Consider the following 22,861-nt stretch of genomic DNA (forward strand, 5'->3'; position numbering starts at 1 on the left):
AGAGGTGAGGACAGAGAGGGTGATGGGGATAGAGAGAGAGAGAAGAGGTGAGGACAGAGAGGGTGATGGGGATAGAGAGAGAGAGAAGAGGTGAGGACAGAGAGGGAGATGGGGATAGAGAGAGAGAGAGAGAAGAGGTGAGGACAGAGAGGGAGATGGGGATAGAGAGAGAGAGAAGAGGTGAGGACAGAGAGGGTGATGGGGATAGAGAGAGAGAGAAGAGGTGAGGACAGAGAGGGTGATGGGGATAGAGAGAGAGAGAAGAGGTGAGGACAGAGAGGGTGATGGGGATAGAGAGAGAGAGAAGAGGTGAGGACAGAGAGGGTGATGGGGATAGAGAGAGAGAGAAGAGGTGAGGACAGAGAGGGTGATGGGGATAGAGAGAGAGAGAAGAGGTGAGGACAGAGAGGGTGATGGGGATAGAGAGAGAGAGAAGAGGTGAGGACAGAGAGGGTGATGGGGATAGAGAGAGAGAGAAGAGGTGAGGACAGAGAGGGTGATGGGGATAGAGAGAGAGAGAAGAGGTGAGGACAGAGAGGGTGATGGGGATAGAGAGAGAGAGAAGAGGTGAGGACAGAGAGGGAGATGGGGATAGAGAGAGAGAGAAGAGGTGAGGACAGAGAGGGAGATGGGGATAGAGAGAGAGAGAAGAGGGGAGGACAGAAAGGGAGATGGGGATAGAGAGAGGGGAGACAGAAAGGAGAGAGAGAGAGAGAGAGAGAGAGAGAGAGAGAGGAGAGAGAGAGAGAGAGAGAGAGAGAGAAGAGGTGGAGACAGAGAGGGAGATTGGGATAGAGAGAGAGAGAGAGAGAGAGAGAGAGAGAGAGAGAAGAGGTAGGGGGAGACAGAGAGGGAGATTGGGAGAGAGAGAGAGAGAGAGAGAGAGAGAGAGAGAGAGAAGAGGGGGAGACAGAGAGGGAGATTGGGATAGAGAGAGAAGAGGAGGAAAGATGGTGATAGATAGAGAGAGAAGAAGACATTTGTCTAAATAAAATAACATTATTCAGACACATACGACTGATAACCTAAAAGAAATGACAAAATAAACATTTAGATCAAATCAGGCAAGAATGGTTTGTTGTTTTTCAATTTAAATAGCCTGGACTGAATCCCAAACTTCTCATCCTCAGTTCTTGTCTATTTTCACACACAGACTCGACCCAAAGCTGATTTTCTCCTTCCTGCTCCTCTCCTGTTCACAACATCACCAGGTGCCAAATGAGAGCCCTCCACTGAGCTTCATTAACATTCATCTGCACCCAAGAACATCGTCACATGCAGATGGTCATTGGGGCTGTGAATTGCCTGAGACTGACTACTCATTAATATTACCATAAATAATCATCTTCTAAATGTAGCAAAATAAGAAGTACTGTGGAACGTCTGAGGGAACTATTCCAAGTCTCCTATGGTCTTTCTCCTCAGATATAACATTGCAACAAAAAGAAAGCAAAAACACCCCAAGGCATGTTTTTGTGCCTAAGACACGAGATATGAACGGATATTACGGCCTTTTGCATTCATTCAGAATGTTCCACTACAATATTGGAAAAATAAGCCGGAGCTCCTAAACCCCCTCCCATCCTAAACCCCTCCCATCCTAAACCTCCTCTATGCTAAACCCCCTCCATCCTAAACCCCCTCCATCCTAAACCCCCTCCCATCCTAAACCTCCTCCATCCTAAACCCCTTCCTAAAATCCTAAACCCCTTCCATCCTAAACCTCCATCCTAAACCCCTCCATCCTAAACCCTCCATCCTAAACCCCTTCCATCCTAAACTGCTCCACCCTAAACCCTCCATCCTAAACCCCTTACCTCCTCCATCCTAAACCTCCTCCATCCTAAACCCCCTCCATCCTAAACCACCTCCATCCTAAACCTCCTCCATCCTAAACCTCCTCCATCCTAAACCTCCTCCATCCTAAACCCCTTCCATCCTAAACCCCCTTCCATTCTAAACCCCCTCCATCCTAAACCTCCTCCACCATAAACCCCATCCATTCAAAGGAAATACAACTCCTCAACGTGCACATACCACTGGTAGAACTACAAAGAAGCTAATTTCACCAAGACCTGAAATGATACCACACAGTGTATGGTGTATCTACAGTATAGTGGATCTACAGTGTGTATCTACAGCACAGTGGATCTACAGTGTGTATCTACAGTATAGTGTGTGTATCTACAGTGTATAGTGGATCTACAGTGTGTATCTACAGTATATATAGTGTATCTACAGTGTGTATCTACAGTGTATAGTGGATCCACAGTGTGTATCTACAGTATAGTGGATCTACAGTGTGTATCTACAGTGTGTATCTACAGTGTAGTGTATCTACAGTGTGTATCCACAGTGTGTATCTACAGTGTAGTGGATCCACAGTGTGTATCTACAGTATAGTGTATCTACAGTGTGTATCTACAGTATAGTGGATCTACAGTGTGTATCTACAGTGTGTATCTACAGTATGTATCTACAGTGTGTATCTACAGTGTAGTGGATCCACAGTGTGTATCTACAGTATAGTGTATCTACAGTGTGTATCTACAGTGTGTATCTACAGTGTAGTGTATCTACAGTGTAGTGTATCTACAGTGTGTATCTACAGTGTGTATCTACAGTGTAGTGTATCTACAGTGTGTGTATCTACAGTATAGTGTATCTACAGTGTAGTGTATCTACAGTGTGTATCTACAGTGTGTATCTACAGTGTAGTGGATCCACAGTGTGTGTCTACAGTATAGTGTATCTACAGTGTGTATCTACAGTGTAGTGTATCTACAGTGTGTATCTACAGTGTATCTACAGTATGTATCCACAGTGTGTATCTACAGTGTAGTGTATCTACAGTGTGTATCTACAGTATAGTGTATCACAGTGTGTATCTACAGTGTATCTAGTGTATCTACAGTGTAGTGTATCCACAGTGTGTATCTACAGTGTGTGTATCCACAGTGTGTATCTACAGTATACAGTGTGTATCCACAGTGTGTATCTACAGTATAGTGTATCCACAGTGTGTATCTACAGTGTAGTGTATCTACAGTGTGTATCTACAGTGTGTATCCACAGTGTGTATCTACAGTATAGTGTATCTACAGTGTAGTGTATCCACAGTGTGTATCTACAGTGTGTATCCACAGTGTGTATCTACAGTATAGTGTATCTACAGTGTGTATCTACAGTGTAGTGGATCCACAGTGTGTATCTACAGTATAGTGTATCTACAGTGTGTATCTACAGTGTAGTGGATCCACAGTGTGTATCTACAGTGTAGTGGATCCACAGTGTAGTGTATCTACAGTATAGTGTATCTACAGTGTAGTGTATCTACAGTGTGTATCTACAGTGTAGTGTATCTACAGTGTAGTGGATCCACAGTGTGTATCTACAGTATAGTGGATCCACAGTGTGTATCTACAGTATAGTGTATCTACAGTGTGTATCTACAGTGTGTATCTACAGTGTAGTGATCCACAGTGTGTATCTACAGTATAGTGGATCCACAGTGTGTATCTACAGTATAGTGTATCTACAGTGTGTATCTACAGTGTGTATCTACAGTGTAGTGTATCTACAGTGTAGTGTATCTACAGTATAGTGTATCTACAGTGTAGTGGATCCACAGTGTAGTGTATCTACAGTATAGTGTATCTACAGTGTAGTGTATCTACAGTATAGTGTATCTACAGTGTAGTGGATCCACAGTGTAGTGTATCTACAGTGTAGTGTATCTACAATGTGTATCTACAGTGTAGTGGATCCACAGTGTGTATCTACAGTATAGTGTATCTACAGTGTGTATCTACAGTGTAGTGTATCTACAGTGTAGTGGATCCACAGTGTGTATCTACAGTGTAGTGGATCCACAGTGTGTATCTACAGTATAGTGTATCTACAGTGTGTATCTACAGTGTGTATCTACAGTATAGTGTATCTACAGTGTGTATCTACAGTGTGTATCTACAGTGTGTATCCACAGTGTGTATCTACAGTATAGTGTATCTACAGTGTGTATCTACAGTGTGTATCTACAGTATAGTGTATCTACAGTATAGTGTATCTACAGTGTGTATCTACAGTATAGTGTATCTACAGTATAGTGTATCTACAGTGTGTATCTACAGTGTAGTGGATCCACAGTGTGTATCTACAGTATAGTGTATCTACAGTGTGTATCTACAGTGTAGTGGATCCACAGTGTGTATCTACAGTATAGTGTATCTACAGTGTGTATCTACAGTATAGTGTATCTACAGTGTGTATCTACAGTGTAGTGTATCTACAGTGTGTATCTACAGTATAGTGTATCTACAGTGTGTATCTACAGTATAGTGGATCCACAGTGTGTATCTACAGTATAGTGGATCCACAGTGTGTATCTACAGTGTAGTGGATTCACAGTGTAGTGTATCTACAGTATAGTGTATCTACAGTGTAGTGGATTCACAGTGTGTATCTACAGTGTGTATCTACAGTATAGTGTATCTACAGTGTAGTGTATCTACAGTGTAGTGTATCTACAGTATAGTGTATCTACAGTGTAGTGGATCCACAGTGTAGTGTATCTACAGTATAGTGTATCTACAGTGTAGTGTATCTACAGTATAGTGTATCTACAGTGTAGTGGATCCACAGTGTAGTGTATCTACAGTATAGTGTATCTACAGTGTAGTGTATCTACAGTGTGTATCTACAGTGTAGTGTATCTACAGTGTGTATCTACAGTGTAGTGGATCCACAGTGTGTATCTACAGTATAGTGTATCTACAGTGTGTATCTACAGTGTAGTGTATCTACAGTGTAGTGGATCCACAGTGTGTATCTACAGTGTAGTGGATCCACAGTGTGTATCTACAGTATAGTGTATCTACAGTGTGTATCTACAGTGTGTATCTACAGTGTGTATCTACAGTATAGTGTATCTACAGTGTGTATCTACAGTGTGTATCTACAGTGTGTATCCACAGTGTGTATCTACAGTATAGTGTATCTACAGTGTGTATCTACAGTGTGTATCTACAGTATAGTGTATCTACAGTATAGTGTATCTACAGTGTGTATCTACAGTGTGTATCTACAGTATAGTGTATCTACAGTATAGTGTATCTACAGTGTGTATCTACAGTGTAGTGGATCCACAGTGTGTATCTACAGTATAGTGTATCTACAGTGTGTATCTACAGTGTAGTGGATCCACAGTGTGTATCTACAGTATAGTGTATCTACAGTGTGTATCTACAGTATAGTGTATCTACAGTGTGTATCTACAGTGTAGTGTATCTACAGTGTGTATCTACAGTATAGTGTATCTACAGTGTGTATCTACAGTATAGTGGATCCACAGTGTGTATCTCCACAGTGTGTATCTACAGTAGGATTCACAGTGTAGTGTATCAGTATAGTGTATCTACAGTGTGTGGATCTACAGTGTATCTACAGTGTGTATCTACAGTATAGTGTATCTACAGTGTAGTGTATCTACAGTGTAGTGTATCTACAGTGTAGTGTATCTACAGTGTGTATCTACAGTATAGTGTATCTACAGTGTGTATCTACAGTGTAGTGGATCCACAGTGTGTATCTACAGTATAGTGTATATACATTATATTTGCAACAGTATATAACGGCAACAAAAGTAAACAGTTGTCGTTCAATCTGAATTTTGAAAAAACAATAACGCAAGTTTCCATTAAATATCATAGACATGTCCCATCCTAGAGGACAAAGGACTAACACCATTTGTAATGTTTCTGTGGTCATAAGGTCAGAGGATCCCAGGTCGTTGGTACAGACCCAGCTGACAGCCTGACGCACTAGGAGCTAGTACACACTGTGCAACACCGGTGGGCCACACACACACACACACACACACACACACACACACACACACACACACACACACACACACACACACACACACACTACTATGAACCAGTAGACACTTACCTCCCAAGCTGTAGGGCCTATGGTGTACAGCTGCTCAGGCAGACATAGAGAGACAGAGAGCGAGAGAGACAGAGAAAGCGAGCGAGAGAGAAAGAGAAAGAGACAGAGAGATAGAGAGGAGAGCAAGCAAGCATGCAGTGTTCAACCAAGTGTTCAGGAATTTCAAGCAGACAATTTTAATCCTCCAATTTCCTCCTCTCTAATCACGTCTCGCTAGTCCATGGCAGAGACCAAATTGGAAACATCTTCCGCACAATATGACACTAACACTGTAACTCCAACACACGGGCAACACACTAGTAGCAGGAATGTGGCCCAAACATTCTGAAGTTTTCATGTCCTTTTGTGACGGTTACATGGTGGAACGGTAGATTAGCGTGACAAATTGAGACGTTAAAATGATCAAAACTGATTATCGACCATTGAGTGTGTGGAGCAAAGCAATATGGACGTTAATCTATTTTGTCAATAGAGCATAAAGCCGACATTTAAAACCTCAAACTGGTTCACTTCTGCAACAATGCTGAAGTCGTTTCGTCAACAATGAGACGCAGTCACAACCAATGTGGACACATTATCTTTTTTAAAAAATTTTTATCTACCAGAGACAAATAAAATCACAATCTACACAATCTACAATCGTTTGGGCAGATTTGGCCTTAACCTTAATCTGGGTGCCAGGTCATCAGATAAACGTGAGGGCTGGCTAATGAACATGACCTCGCACGGAATACGAAGGCAACAAGGGAGCACAATGCCGCTGAATCGTTACAGACACAAAGCCCTGATTCATCAAGTTGACCAATCAGGGTTTGAACCTTGTTGCCCCAAGAGAGCAATTCAATTGAATAATTTGATTCCTGAATAAACAACTGCAATTAGACAATAAAATCATCAACACCAATTATGAAAAACATCTACTGACATAAGTACTCAACAGAGTTGATGTTCTTCGGGGCAGATTGTTGTTTTTTCACTTCAAACTACAATGACAGCCAGTGCTTGACTGGAATCGGTACCAGTGCTGTTTATATTGAGGTGCAGAAGCTCCCCAATACTTTTGAGCTAATAATCTATAACAGGTGCAGAAGCTCCCCAATACTTTTGAGCTAATATACTAGAACAGGTGCAGAAACTCCACAGTACTTTTGAGCTAATATACTAGAACAGGTGCAGAAACTCCACAGTACTTTTGAGCTAATATACTAGAACAGGTGCAGAAACTCCACAATACTTTTGAGCTAATATACTAGAACAGGTGCAGAAACTCCAATACTTTTGAGCTAATATACTAGAAGAAGAAACTCCCAATAGAGCTAATATGCAGAAACTCCACAATACTTTTGAGCTAATATACTAGAACAGGTGCAGAAACTCCACAATACTTTTGAGCTAATATACTAGAAGAGGTGCAGAAACTCCACAATACTTTTGAGCTAATATACTAGAACAGGTGCAGAAACTCCACAATACTTTTGAGCTAATATACTAGAACAGGTGCAGAAACTCCACAATACTTTTGAGCTAATATACTAGAAATACTTTTGAGCTAATATACTAGAAGAGGTGCAGAAACTCCACAATACTTTTGAGCTAATATACTAGAACAGGTGCAGAAACTCCACAATACTTTTGAGCTAATATACTAGAACAGGTGCAGAAACTCCACAATACTTTTGAGCTAATATACTAGAACAGGTGCAGAAACTCCACAATACTTTTGAGCTAATATACTAGAAGAGGTGCAGAAACTCCACAATACTTTTGAGCTAATATACTAGAACAGGTGCAGAAACTCCACAATACTTTTGAGCTAATATACTAGAAGAGGTGCAGAAACTCCACAATACTTTTGAGCTAATATACTAGAAGAGGTGCAGAAACTCCACAATACTTTTGAGCTAATATACTAGAAGAGGTGCAGAAACTCCACAATACTTTTGAGCTAATATACTAGAAGAGGTGCAGAAACTCCACAATACTTTTGAGCTAATATACTAGAAGAGGTGCAGAAACTCCCCAATACGTTTGAGCTAATATACTAGAAGAGGTGCAGAAACTCGAGCAATAGAACATTTGAGATGATGGTACTCCGCCCCGGTGATCTCCTGCCAAAATCAAGCCCCAGTTGAAGCAGGGTTAGGGAGGGCGTTGGGGGTAGTGTGAAATATCTGTATGGTAATTATTTTATACCCTCACGCCATACCCCCTCCCTCTCTTTCTCCGACACTGGCTCTCACATTCATATGCCCACTAACACTTAACAGTAGGAACGGATACTGTACACACACGCACGGTGCACATTTGCCTGATGGGGGGGGGGGGTCTACTCACTAACAAGTGGATTATAGGAGCGACACTTGTAGTGCAGTTGAAATCTCATTATCCCCTCCGGTGGTGGAATATGACATGAGCGCATTGTTAACGGGCTGCTGGGTCGCAGCCCCCAGAGCCCAGGCACAAGCAGGGTTATTTACAGTGGCAGACTGGATACCTTTAAAACATACAGAGAGACCTGACACAGCCACTGCACGGGAGCCCCAGCCCCCCACCACCTCTCAAAAGACTAAACGATGAGTAACACTTTAAATATAGGGTACATGGAAAATAGAATAATATCCACCCACATGTCAGAAAGAGGTGATACTTTGACGCCTGCTACTGGCACTTGAAAATCGGGAAAAAATTCTGGACTATTTTTTAATAATTTGAAACAGGAACGGTTACTAAATAAATGTCAAGGTAGAGGAACTTGCTAATTACAAAAATGCAAATAGACCATTGCGTGAAGTATGAGGAAAGATGAACGCAAGCAAGGTAGGTAGAAAAGTAGGCACACAGAAGGGTAAGTGCACAGACTGAAACATTTGTGACAAGTGTCATTTGGATGTATCTCATGTGCTACAAAAGATAGTAGTGCAGCTGGATCACAACTGACTAAAGCCAGGGGGAACTCAATGCTGATGTGTATTTCAACTGCTCATCATGAAAGCCCATTTATGAAAACATCTTGCAATGATAAAATTCATGAAGTATGAATGAATCTACAAGATGGTCCACTAAAATAGGATGTCATAACTTGTATTTTGGGAAATGCATTTGAAATAAACAAGCTGTACAAGATGTTTTTGTTATTTTTATGTACGCCTTAAAATCGGTGAATCTTTTTTTGATTTCACCCGTTATTTAACTAGGCAAGTCAGTTAAGAACCAATTCTTACTTACAATGACAGCCAAACCCTTCCCTAACCCAGACGATTCTGGGCCAAACCCTCCCCTAATCCAGACGATTCTGGGCCAAACCCTCCCCTAACCCAGACGATTCTGGGCCAAACCCTCCCCTAACCCGGAAGATTCTGGGCCAATTGTGCACCGTCCTATGGGATGCCCAATCACAGCCGATTGTGATTCAGCAAGGAATCAAACCAGGGTCTGTAGTGACGCTCTAGCACTGAGATGCAGTGCCTTAGACCGCTGCGCCACTCATCATGCTAGTGTAGTCATTTAAAAATAAGTGGAGAATGGTTTCCACATCCCCTGTATTTAACGGGACGGTGCCAAACCAGAGATAAAATGCTCCCTAGAATGTGTAGAAACCCAGCCATACCAGAGGTAAAATACTCCCTAGAATGTGTAGAAACCACAGCCAAACCAGAGGTAAAATGCTCCCTAGAATGTGTAGAAACCCAGCCAAACCAGAGGTAAAATGCTCCCTAGAATGTGTAGAAACCCAGCCAAACCAGAGGTAAAATGCTCCCTAGAATGTGTAGAAACCCAGCCAAACCAGAGGTAAAATGCTCCCTAGAATGTGTAGAAAACCCAGCCAAACCAGAGGTAAAATGCTCCCTAGAATGTGTAGAAAACCCAGCCAAACCAGAGGTAAAATGCTCCCTAGAATGTGTAGAAAACCCAGCCAAACCAGAGGTAAAATGCTCCCTAGAATGTGTAGAAAACCCAGCCAAACCAGAGGTAAAATGCTCCCTAGAATGTGTAGAAACCCAGCCATAGGAGAGGTAAAATGCTCCCTAGAATGTGTAGAAACCACAGCCAAACCAGAGGTAAAATGCTCCCTAGAATGTGTAGAAACCCAGCCAAACCAGAGGTAAAATGCTCCCTAGAATGTGTAGAAACCCAGCCATACGAGAGGTAAAATACTCCCTAGAATGTGTAGAAACCCAGCCATACGAGAGGTAAAATGCTCCCTAGAATGTGTAGAAACCCAGCCATACGAGAGGTAAAATGCTCCCTAGAATGTGTAGAAACCCAGCCATACGAGAGGTAAAATGCTCCCTAGAATGTGTAGAAAACCCAGCCATACGAGAGGTAAAATACTCCCTAGAATGTGTAGAAAACCCAGCCATACGAGAGGTAAAATGCTCCCTAGAATGTGTAGAAAACCCAGCCATACGAGAGGTAAAATGCTCCCTAGAATGTGTAGAAACCCAGCCATACGAGAGGTAAAATGCTCCCTAGAATGTGTAGAAACCCAGCCATACGAGAGGTAAAATGCTCCCTAGAATGTGTAGAAAACCCAGCCATACGAGAGGTAAAATACTCCCTAGAATGTGTAGAAAACCCAGCCATACGAGAGGTAAAATGCTCCCTAGAATGTGTAGAAAACCCAGCCATACCAAAGGTAAAATGCTCCCTAGAATGTGTAGAAACCCAGCCAAACCAGAGGTAAAATGCTCCCTAGAATGTGTAGAAACCCAGCCATACCAGAGGTAAAATACTCCCTAGAATGTGTAGAAACCCAGCCATACGAGAGGTAAAATGCTCCCTAGAATGTGTAGAAACCCAGCCATACCAGAGGTAAAATACTCCCTAGAATGTGTAGAAACCCAGCCATACGAGAGGTAAAATGCTCCCTAGAATGTGTAGAAACCCAGCCATACCAGAGGTAAAATACTCCCTAGAATGTGTAGAAAACCCAGCCATACGAGAGGTAAAATGCTCCCTAGAATGTGTAGAAAACCCAGCCATACCAGAGGTAAAATACTCCCTAGAATGTGTAGAAAACCCAGCCATACCAGAGGTAAAACACTCCCTAGAATGTGTAGAAAACCCAGCCATACCAGAGGTAAAATGCTCCCTAGAATGTGTAGAAACCACAGCCAAACCAGAGGTAAAATGCTCCCTAGAATGTGTAGAAACCCAGCCAAACCAGAGGTAAAATACTCCCTAGAATGTGTAGAAAACCCAGCCATACCAGAGGTAAAATGCTCCCTAGAATGTGTAGAAAACCCAGCCATACCAGAGGTAAAATGCTCCCTAGAATGTGTAGAAAACCCAGCCATACCAGAGGTAAAATACTCCCTAGAATGTGTAGAAAACCCTGCCATACCAGAGGTAAAAATGCTCCCTAGAATGTGTAGAAAACCCTGCCATACCAGAGGTAAAATACTCCATAGAATGTGTAGAAAACCCAGCCAAACCAGAGGTAAAATGCTCCCTAGAATGTGTAGAAAACCCAGCCATACCAGAGGTAAAATGCTCCCTAGAATGTGTAGAAACCACAGCCATACCAGAGGTAAAATACTCCCTAGAATGTGTAGAAACCACAGCCAAACCAGAGGTCAAATGCTCCCTAGAATGTGTAGAAACCACAGCCAAACCAGAGGTCAAATGCTCCCTAGAATGTGTAGAAACCACAGCCATACCAGAGGTAAAATGCTCCCTAGAATGAACAGTAAATAATATAGAACAGCTCACACAAAACATACAGCAGATGATGTGGTAACTGCCAGATAACTGACAAAGCTAGGAAACAAAGCTCAATTCATTACTAATAGGGAAAGAATATACTGTTTACTAGGACACTTCTTTCCTAATAACGTTTTAGAAAATGTGGACTTTTCAACAATAAACATTTCAAAACTCTGACCAATCCTCAACTCTCAACCCTCATATATTTACAATGAGGGTTGCGCCCTTTCAATTACAAGGCGTGTTTTTGCAATGGTAATAATGTGGCGAAGCTTGAAGCAATTCTATATGTATATAAATCTATATGTATATAATTCTATATGTATATAAATCTATATGTATATAATTCTATATGTATATAATTCTATATGTATATAAATCTATATGTATATAATTCTATATGTATATAATTCTATATGTATATAAATCTATATGTATATAATTCTATATGTATATAATTCTATATGTATATAAATCTATATGTATATAATTCTATATGTATATAATTATATTTGTATATAATTCTATATGTATATAATTCTATATGTATATAATTCTATATGTATATAATTCTATATGTATATAATTATATTTGTATATAAATCTATATGTATATAATTCTATATGTATATAATTCTATATGTATATAATTCTATATGTATATAATTATATTTGTATATAAATCTATATGTATATAATTCTATATATTTGAATTATTCTGAAGAACACAGGAACTGATAATGGTAGGGCTGTCTTCAATAAAATATGAATGTGCCAAATAGAAAACATTTCAGCTCAATTAAAAATGTACGAATTCCACATTTAAAGAAATGAAATGTGGAGTGTACTGACAGGAGTCACTATCTGTGCTAATCTGAAATAACTACTAGAACTGTCCTTTTGAAATGAAACATATAATCCTCTTTCCGCTGGAAACCAATTTAACCTCCAGTGAAATTAAAGTGAATGGGAGCACATGGAATGTCATCAATGGTAATGAACAAAAACAGCCTCCACCAAACAGTGTAACATATCCCCATAATAACCATGTCATTGTAAGTATATTACTTAATAATAGGAACATAATCAATTTGAATAAAGTTAATCTCGGTTTCCTGGGTCGAACAGCTATATTGCATATAACATTTCTCATTTTTAAGGCGATTTTTTTGTATGGCCACAAGATAGTGATTTTGCCAAGTAGGTTACTAAAAAACAGAACATTTCAAATGTTATTGTGTATAAACCTTTTTTAATAGAAACCTAGAAATTAAATTCCAATCTGAGCAAATAAAGAATGAATTGCAATATCATTAAACATTCACTTAATAAGCAGCACTGACAGTACATTGTGTTTTATAGAATTACACTGTCAAAACATCAATTTATTTATTGTACAGAAGACAACAGATTCAGCACCAGCTAATCTATTGACAAATGTCTATTGACTATGATAACTAAATTAATTTAAAAGCTCTTTAGTACTTCCACTGCTTTACACACAATACAGAGTTATTACAGTGTATGAGTACAGTTCACAAAATCTCCTTGACAATCCACAGTGCAAGGCTGGGATACACATTTCATTCAGAAATAGATATACAACTACCATATCTCATAAGGCAACTTTTTTTAAAATAAAAGAACACTTACAAGAGACCAACTGAAAGCTACATGCTCTTTTAGAAGGATAAACCTTTAAAAAGTATCAAAAGATTGCTAAAAAAAATCAAGTCAACTCAGTCCATTGACTGGACAACATTTCCGCACACCCAGCCTCTTCAGCCCCATGGTCCCAAAGAGAGATAGAGGGAGAGGGCAACAGACAGTGAGGAATGCCCACACACCACTACCCCCCCTGCCATAAAAAACAAAACCACCACTGTACCACCACCAGCCATCTCGTTCCCCTCTGTAACATGTCCCCTCTGTAGCAAAGGTCTAAAAACATTTACTCTGTTACTCATAAGGACAAGGACAGGCAGAGTAAAGTTACTGTTTCTCTCCTTCAGCCCCTCATCAATTCCCTACACACAGGCATGAAGCCTACTGCCTGCCACTGTGGCCAAGGTGGCCTGGGTGAGGGGAGAAGGGGTGAGAGAGAGAGAGAGAGAGAGAGAGAGAGAGAGAGAGAGAGAGAGACAGGGGCCAACGGATTGGAATTCTGAAGTTCATGGTCTCCTTACAGAGGAATAATACAGCCATTGTCTCCTGGGAATACAACTATCTTCTTTTATTCAAGCTGGCAAGGAACCTGCCGTTGAGAAAAGGACCAGTGCTCGCCATCACACTCCCCTTACAAAAAATAATTAAAACAATAACGCTGGCAATAATTAAGATAATAGTAATATAATGATGCCAAGGCTAACGAGTCATCCCCTAATGAACATAGGGCGCTGGGAGTTTCAAAGCCCTTTTATCCAGCCGACTGAACTCTTTTGTATCTGCTAGCCTCAATAGACTATTGTGAATCCCCCTGCCCCTCTTCATCTCTCAGCAGTCTACAAACTCCACTTGTCTTGTTTTCTCCGTCTAGTTTAACCTCTCCCCATCGCTGCTGGAGCAACAAGGATGTCAAAGGTTGTCTGGACTCTATGACCACAACAAGCAAGTTAATCTGCCCCGGCACTGGGTCCGGCTCATGGGGGCCTTTTTCCCCTTCTGTGTGCTTTAATTGCTGGCGCGGCGTCAGAGCTCAGGAGTGGAGCGCGATGCTCCGCACACTCGGCTTGGCTGCAGGCAGCCGGAGCACCACGCAAAAAAAACAACTTGCTGCCTCAGTGTAAACCAGAGGTCTGAGAGAAACGGTCCCTTTTTGTTTCTTGTTTTAACGCCGTCACTGAACCTTCCTCGATTAGATGAGACAAGCGGACGTTGGTTTACTTATGGCAAGGACTGACTGCTCGGTGCACTGCAGAAAAGTTGGAATGAATGTCAGCAGATGAATTGTTGTTTGTGAAAAAGTGAGAATATTTCATCTACAAATGGGTATTTATTTTCCTGAAGCCAAACTAATGTTCTATAAAACAGGACACTGTAAAAGAACACATAAGAACATCGCTGGCAGGACAATATTTCAGATCTGACATCCTGAATTGAGACGACAAGAAAAAAACAAAAAGGGACCTGAGTCTCAAGGCTCCTACAGAGAGAAGACTGTGACATTGACAAGACACAAAAACAAACAATACAGTCATTAAAAATCCACTCAATGTGAAGTTTCAAAATGGAGTTGAAAAAAAAGACGCAGAAAACATCTTTTTTTTTTTTAAAGGCTCTAAAGAAGAGGTGGGAATGAGTTTTTTAACAAGAAAAAGGGGGGAAAGAAGGGAGGAAGAAGAAAAAAACAGCTTTGGTTGCTGCCAACTTACCATCCACCAAGTCCTGGCTGAGATGTCGTAGCAGAGCTGCCATTTGATGGAGCCTTCCGTGGTTTTGCCTGCCATTACACTGTCAGCAAGTTCCATCTGATGCTAGCGCACTCACCGGAGATAAGACGCCTAATTGAGAAAACATTCGCACTGGCATGTTGGGAAACATGTAGCCTGCTCCATACCATATGGAATCATGGGTAAAAAAATTTTTTTTTTTAAATCTTGACAATGAACCAATCTCAAGCAGACCCCGTGGCAAGGTGAGTGGCAGTCATCTGCTCAGAGAGCGCGCCGTCTTTAGAAAATACACCAGAATGATGAGCCTTTTTTCCACATCACTGAGTGCCTGGGGTCCTTTTTTCTCCCTCTTAAATTAGGGCTTGTTCTTCATCATCATCATCATCACCACTAGCCCGTTGACTTGGGTCTGCACAAGTTCTTATATTTTCCTGGCTTTCTGCTCTCTTTTTTTTGGGAGGAGTGGAGAGATTTAATAGGATAGAGTCAGGTAGAGAGAGAGTGAGGTCAGTGGGCTGAAGCGCTACAGGCTATTAGGCTGACATTTCTGCTGGACAGATGGAACTGCTTAAAGACTATCATGCAATGTTTTTTTCACCCCCCCCCCCCCCCCCACCCCCCTTCCCTCTTTTAGCAAAGGATCCACTAAAGCCCTTACACAAAAAAATGGACACCGGGTGGTCACTTTTACTGACTGCCTTACTTGACACTCTGTTAATATATTTTTTCTATGTAGACAAATTCTGGACATTATGTGGAGGAATTCAAGGCTGTGTGTAGCATTGTTGTCCAGAAGACATTTCACGCCTTTTAAAATTGTATTGAGGATAAGTAAGTTACCAAACTACTTTACTTTAAGTGTAAAGTTTTTCAAAGTATTTCAAATGGTGCACTTTGAACTTTAAAAAAAATATATTTTGAGTATGTTTAGGCTACAGTAGATATTCTGTATTTATATTTTTGATGTTTAAAATGACAACCTGTACTTGACTACCTCACTTTATTATTGCCCATATTCACCATTGCATGCAGTATAATCAGTTCACCAACAACTCCTATCTTCTGGTATGCGTTTCATTAGTGTATTGCTGATAAAGTCCCAAAATGTTTTCCAAGTCAGCAATCAAGTTTCAAGATGCATAACTTTCAAAATACAGAAATACAGCCGGTATGACGCAAAACGCATCCTCATCATATGACGCAAAACGCATCCTCATCATATGACGCAAAACGCATCTTCATCATATGACGCAAAACACATCCTCATCATATGACGCAAAACGCATCCTCATCATATGACGCAAAACGCATCCTCATCATATGACGCAAAACGCATCCTCATCATATGACGCAAAACGCATCCTCATCATATGACGCAAAACACATCCTCATCATATGACGCAAAACGCATCCTCATCATATGACGCAAAACGCATCCTCATCATATGACGCAAAACGCATCCTCATCATATGACGCAAAACGCATCCTCATCATATGACGCAAAACGCATCCTCATCATATGACGCAAAACGCATCCTCATCATATGATGCAAAACGCATCCTCATCATATGACGCAAAACGCATCCTCATCATATGACGCAAAACGCATCCTCATCATATGACGCAAAACGCATCCTCATCATATGACGCAAAACACATCCTCATCATATGATGCAAAACACATCTTCATCATATGACGCAAAACGCATCATATCGGCTGTATTTCTGTATTTTGAAAGTTACATATATCTTGATAACTTGATTGCTGACATGCAAAACATTTTTGAGACTATATCAACAATGGACTAATGAAACAAGTACCAAAAGATAGCTTTTGTGTGTAATTTTCCTTTAAGTGCATTGAGCAGGGCTGGAGGGCTATAAGAGGTGATGCCCAGCCAGGGCTCTCTGAAGCTCAAGTTCCTCATCAGGGGGAATACCTGAACCAGGGGAGGGAGGAGGAGACAGAGCGCCCATCAAACAGTTCTCCCATTGTAGCATAGCGGCTATGGAATTTGATTCAGCCAGAGATATGGCAAGCGCTTTGGGGAGGGGAGTAGAAATGCACAGGTACACTGAAGACCAAAGGCCCCGCTGATGGGTTTGGAGGTAGGTCATCTTAAATTTCACTTCTTGAGAACACTTTTTTCACTTTCTAGCACACTTTGTTCCCCAATAAAATATGAGAAAATGTTCCCGACCTTTCTCAGAATGGCTGAGATACAAACACTATAAGTATGAATCTGAGAATCTGATTCAACCTTATAAATTTGAATTCTTTAAAAAAGTATCTTATTAAATAAAAGTGTGTAGTCTCGGATGAAGAAATCACAACAATAAAGTGAGGCAACAATCTAAATATTCATGTGCAACATGTTATCTCAATAAACATTTGGCTTTCAGAGACCTTGTTCTCGGACTACTTTTCACCATAAATTAGAATGGTTTTATTTTGTTTGACTCTTTTTAAGGATCAGTCCAGTTTAATACACTTTCTGGACATCAGTGCAGTTTCTATTATTAAAAGTCAAGAGGAAAGAATAATTGTTTATATCATCTCAATTAAAGGAATCACTACTATTTTTATTTGACATAGCTGACCTGGGTTGGCAAGTCATTTTTCTGTTACATTTAGTATGGATGAAGGTTTGCAAAGACCAGAACTGTGGGAAGTTCAAGATGAGTTATGTGTGTTTCTGTGTGTGTTTGTGTGAGAGAGATTGGGGATAGAAGCCGTGTCACACGGCGAACGAGGGGCCGTTTAATGTACACCAGGTTAGCAGCGGTCAGAGAGCCTCTACAGTCTGCACTATCACCACATACAATGCAAATTACAAGGCACAAATTATTAGTCTGCAGCACATATTTACACAAAGTCTTTCAGGCCTGTGTCACAATAATGAATCAATTAACCCCCACCCCCCAAACAAAAAAAAATACATCTAAAAATTCTACCGGTAGGTTTGATAAAAGTTGATATTACATTAAGAATACGACCACATGGACATTAAGTTGCTATATGGTTGCTACTGATGATTGTCACCGGGGTGAATAAATGTGACATGTTATCAAATGGTATGCATGATATGTGCTAAAATTACATTCTAAAATGTTATATGCAGATGGTAATTACAGTTCAATTGGAATGTTACATAATGCAATATTGATTAAAAGCAAAAAATATAATAATAAAATGTCTACCATTAAGAGCTGTTCTTCAATATGAGCAACTATGATTTCCCATTAAAAACTGGCGAGTGAAGTAAACACTTTCAAAACATTTGAGGATATTAAAACAATGCTACAGAAAGAAAACAGCCAGGCAACTCTATAAACTGGCCAGTAGAAAGCAGTCAGTCAACTCTATAAACTGGCCAGTAGAAAGCAGTCAGTCAACTCTATAAACTGGCCAGTAGAAAGCAGTCAGGCAACTCTATAAACTGGCCAGTAGAAAGCAGTCAGGCAACTCTATAAACTGGCCAGTAGAAAGCAGTCAGTCAACTCTATAAACTGGCCAGTAGAAAGCAGTCAGGCAACTCTATAAACTGGCCAGTAGAAAGCAGTCAGTCAACTCTATAATAAACTGGCCAGTAGAAAGCAGTCAGGCAACTCTATAAACTGGCCAGTAGAAAGCAGTCAGTCAACTCTATAAACTGGCCAGTAGGAAACAGCCAGGCAACTCTATAAACTGGCCAGTAGAAAGCAGTCAGTCAACTCTATAAACTGGCCAGTAGAAAGCAGTCAGTCAACTCTATAAACTGGCCAGTAGGAAACAGCCAGTCAACTCTATAAACTGGCCAGTAGAAAGCAGTCAGTCAACTCTATAAACTGGCCAGTAGAAAGCAGTCAGTCAACTCTATAAACTGGCCAGTAGAAAGCAGTCAGTCAACTCTATAAACTGACCAGTAGAAAGCAGTCAGTCAACTCTATAAACTGGCCAGTAGAAAGCAGTCAGTCAACTCTATAAACTGGCCAGTAGAAAGCAGTCAGTCAACTCTATAAACTGGCCAGTAGAAAGCAGTCAGTCAACTCTATAAACTGGCCAGTAGAAAGCAGTCAGGCAACTCTATAAACTGGCCAGTAGAAAGCAGTCAGTCAACTCTATAAACTGGCCAGTAGAAAGCAGTCAGTCAACTCTATAAACTGGCCAGTAGAAAGCAGTCAGTCAACTCTATAAAATGGCCAGTAGAAAGCAGTCAGTCAACTCTATAAAATGGCCAGTAGAAAGCAGTCAGTCAACTCTATAAACTGGCCAGTAGAAAGCAGTCAGTCAACTCTATAAACTGGCCAGTAGAAAGCAGTCAGTCAACTCTATAAACTGGCCAGTAGAAAGCAGTCAGTCAACTCTATAAACTGGCCAGTAGAAAGCAGTCAGTCAACTCTATAAACTGGCCAGTAGGAAACAGCCAGTCAACTCTATAAACTGGCCAGTAGAAAGCAGTCAGTCAACTCTATAAACTGGCCAGTAGAAGGCAGTGTTGCACTAATGGGCTTTACAGTTATTAGAGCGCTTCACAGTCAGATCGTGAAGTTTTTACAAGTTAAGATTGACAATCATACCCTTGGTTCCATGTACATGCTATGATAAAGATGGACTTTTCTTCATTCTCTCTTCCTTACTTTTTTCCGAGTATCAGTATGTCATCAACACAATGCGTTTTGCTGTCAGAAGTCCTCCATACATTAATTTCTGCAATTGAAAAATGACAAAGCATCAATGACAATTCCCATATTATTATTTGACATGGATACCTTAATTTTAACAAACAGTTTACTAAACACAGTGTGTCAAAACAAGTACAAAATCAAGTAAATTAGGCTGCAACATTTTTTTCATTACAAAAATATATTGTGCCTTGAACTGTGCTTGAATCACACACCACAGTAAGGAAAAAAATAATTGCAAATAAAATACAATGGGTATAATAATCTATTTAGTACTATCACTACACACTTGGGAGGCAGACATGCTGAAATGATATGACGTGATTTATGACATTTCAGCATATCAAATTGAACACACTAATGCCTTGCAGATCTGTTGTTTGAGAATAAAAGTTGGGAAAAAACATTGGGTTCATTCTAAGAGGATAAACATTGGTCTTCATTAATTCTGCTGATTCAACATCAGAAGGATATAGTAATCTAGAATTGTTATATTTTCAGTTTATCCAATATGCCCACTTACCTGACATGTGGTTACCTAATAACTTCCCAACTTTTATCAATGTATGTTTTTTTTAACCAATCTGTCATTTCAACTGAAATGCGAATAAAAAATGATATAAGCCAAGCTTAGTCATAATATACAACAACAGTGCTTTCTATCCATTCTAAACTGAAACCGGCAAAAGGGAGAATGCTCGTGCACCTTTTTCCAATTTATCCCCAAATCCAATAAATTAAGCAAATGTGTGCATTAGGTTACTTCCTCTTGCTAACCATGATTCAAAATGCCGAGGAAGAAAACATGAACGTCAACATGTGTTTCGCTTTTCCTCTTTGTGAAACATGGCTGTACCCCCAGGCAGGCCTGTGTCCTGCCACCCAACGCTGTAGCCGGTGCTCCGCTCAGTGAAACTCGCTGAAGCCAGAGGAACCGTCAGAGCCAGTGTTCTATGTGATAATCCAGTCCCTGAGTGTCCTTAGTGCTTCCTAGGACAGGATTATGCTTAGCCAAGTAGACACATTTAACCAACTTTGAAATAAGTATCCCACAAAAGTGTTCTAATAGCTAAGTTGAACAGTCTTGGAAACTTCTTTCCGGGCACCTTTTCCCCTGCTTTTATCTGTGGCATCGGCACTTGCAGAACATAAGCACCCAGTGAAGCATTTGACAAAACCCAGGAAGCTTTACTCCAAACAAGAGAATTTGTTTTCATGCATTTTCCTCTCTGATTGTTGTCAGATGCCTTTGTGTTCCAGGTTGTTAAAACAGCAGAGGGGAAAGCATGCACCAAAATAAATAATATTTCTCATTTAAATACTCAACGTATATATTATATACGGTATAAACTACAAACAATGTCTTTGAACTTAAACTGCAGGAAACAATTCATCTGAAGGCTCTATCAGGGCCATCAGCCATGGGAAGTGAGCTCGCACATCAGCAGTGCAGTGCCAGTGAAGATTCCTCGCATTCGTTTTCCCGACATCATGAGCAAATGGGAGCGGGTGAAAAAGCAGCTGCCTGGACCAAAGCTCTTTGGTGCGACATGCCTGATGTGTTAGTGACTTGGGGTTTGGCTGGAGTCTCTTCTGAGTGTGGATGCTAAGTGAGGACAGTATAGGTACCTGCTGCGCATGTGCTCCAGCGATTAGAAACACGCCACACACACAGGCCTCAGTTCCACGTCCAGACCATTTGCTGTAGTAAGAACACCCTGGGACCATCATCTACAGTCAAATCTATGCAAAACAATACACACACAAAATACTGCCACCCACATGTAATACCTAGTAAGCTCTAAGGGCAGAATACTAACTTGAAATACACATGCAATTTCAACTGAAGAGCAAATCTGTATTTAAACAACAAATTAGAATTTGATCCTAAATCCCCCAATTAGTCAGGCAAACTGTGTTGTCCATTCCTCAGAAATAATAATCTGTGTAAATAAATCAAGACAATTATTCCTATCAAACCAGCTGAAAGACAAGGACAAGAGAATATCAGAGTATGAATAATGGATGTCACAAGAGAGAAGAACTGGGAGAATGTGAGACAGCAAAATACATAAGGTTAATACATTCAGGGTAGTGCATCCACAGCCTCAGACCTGACCCCTTACATTACAGCCACCTGGTCCTATATACACTAGTGACAGAGAGAGAGTGTGTGTGTGTGTGTGTGTGTGTGTGTGTGTGTGTGTGTGTGTGTGTGTGTGTGTGTGTGTGTGTGTGTGTGTGTGTGTGTGTGTGTGTGTGTGTGTGTGTGTCCAAACACACCGAATACTGAGTCTACAACCAGCCACAGAGCTGGCAGAGATGGGTTTAAAGTAGAGAGAGGAGGAGGTAAAGGAAAGGAAGGGGCTTGAGTACCATCTGCCTCTCCACTGCTGACAGAGCCAAGACGTAAGGCCAATGCCTCTCCACTGCTGACAGAGCCAAGACATAAGGTCAATGCCTCTCCACTGCAGACAGAGCCAAGACGTAAGGTCAATGCCTCTCCACTGTTGACAGAGCCAAGATGTACGGTCAATGGCTCTCCACTGCTGACAGAGACAAGGTGTACGGTTAATGGCTCTCCACTGTTGACAGAGCCAAGGCATGCATCTCAATGCCTCTCCACTGCTGACAGAGCCAAGACGTAAGGTCAATGCCTCTCCACTGCAGACAGAGCCAAGATGTAAGGTCAATGCCTCTCCACTGTTGACAGAGCCAAGATGTACGGTCAATGGTTCTCCACTGCTGACAGAGACAAGGTGTACGGTTAATGGCTCTCCACTGTTGACAGAGCCAAGGCATGCATCTCAATGGCTCTCCACTGCTGACAGAGCCAAGATGTAGGTTAATGGCTCTCCACTGCTGACAGAGCCAAGGCATGCATCTCAATGGCTCTCCACTGCTGACAGAGCCAAGACATGCATCTCAATGGTTCTCCACTGTTGACAGAGCCAAGATGTAGGTTAATGGCTCTCCACTGTTGACAGAGCCAAGACATAAGGTCAATGGCTCTCCTCCGCTGAGAGAGTCAAGATGTTAGGTCAATGGCTCTCCTCCGCTGAGAGAGCCAAGATCTGCGTCTCAATGGCTCTCCACTGCCTTTCCACTGCTGACAGAGCCAAGACGTGCGGTCAGAGCCAAGAC

The 22,861-nt window shown here is 41.1% G+C and overlaps 1 protein-coding gene across 2 annotated transcripts in view; it reads right to left on the bottom strand.

Moving 5' to 3' along the window:
* The window catches only part of LOC115124455 (nuclear factor 1 A-type), a 318,617-nt gene extending 303,113 nt beyond the window's left edge, over nucleotides 1–15,504 (bottom strand). Inside the window, exon 1 of one of the 2 annotated variants that reach the window (XM_065009608.1) lies at nucleotides 15,030–15,504. In XM_065009608.1, coding sequence (XP_064865680.1) covers nucleotides 15,030–15,125 — 96 coding nt within the window. In that variant the 5' untranslated portion in view covers nucleotides 15,126–15,504. The remainder of the gene's footprint in view (nucleotides 1–15,029) is intronic. The other variant, XM_065009609.1, reaches the window with a different exon arrangement.
* Nucleotides 15,505–22,861: the final 7,357 nt, after the last annotated feature.

The sequence above is a fragment of the Oncorhynchus nerka genome, linkage group LG25 (assembly GCF_034236695.1).
Source record: "Oncorhynchus nerka isolate Pitt River linkage group LG25, Oner_Uvic_2.0, whole genome shotgun sequence".
Taxonomy (NCBI): domain Eukaryota; kingdom Metazoa; phylum Chordata; class Actinopteri; order Salmoniformes; family Salmonidae; genus Oncorhynchus; species Oncorhynchus nerka.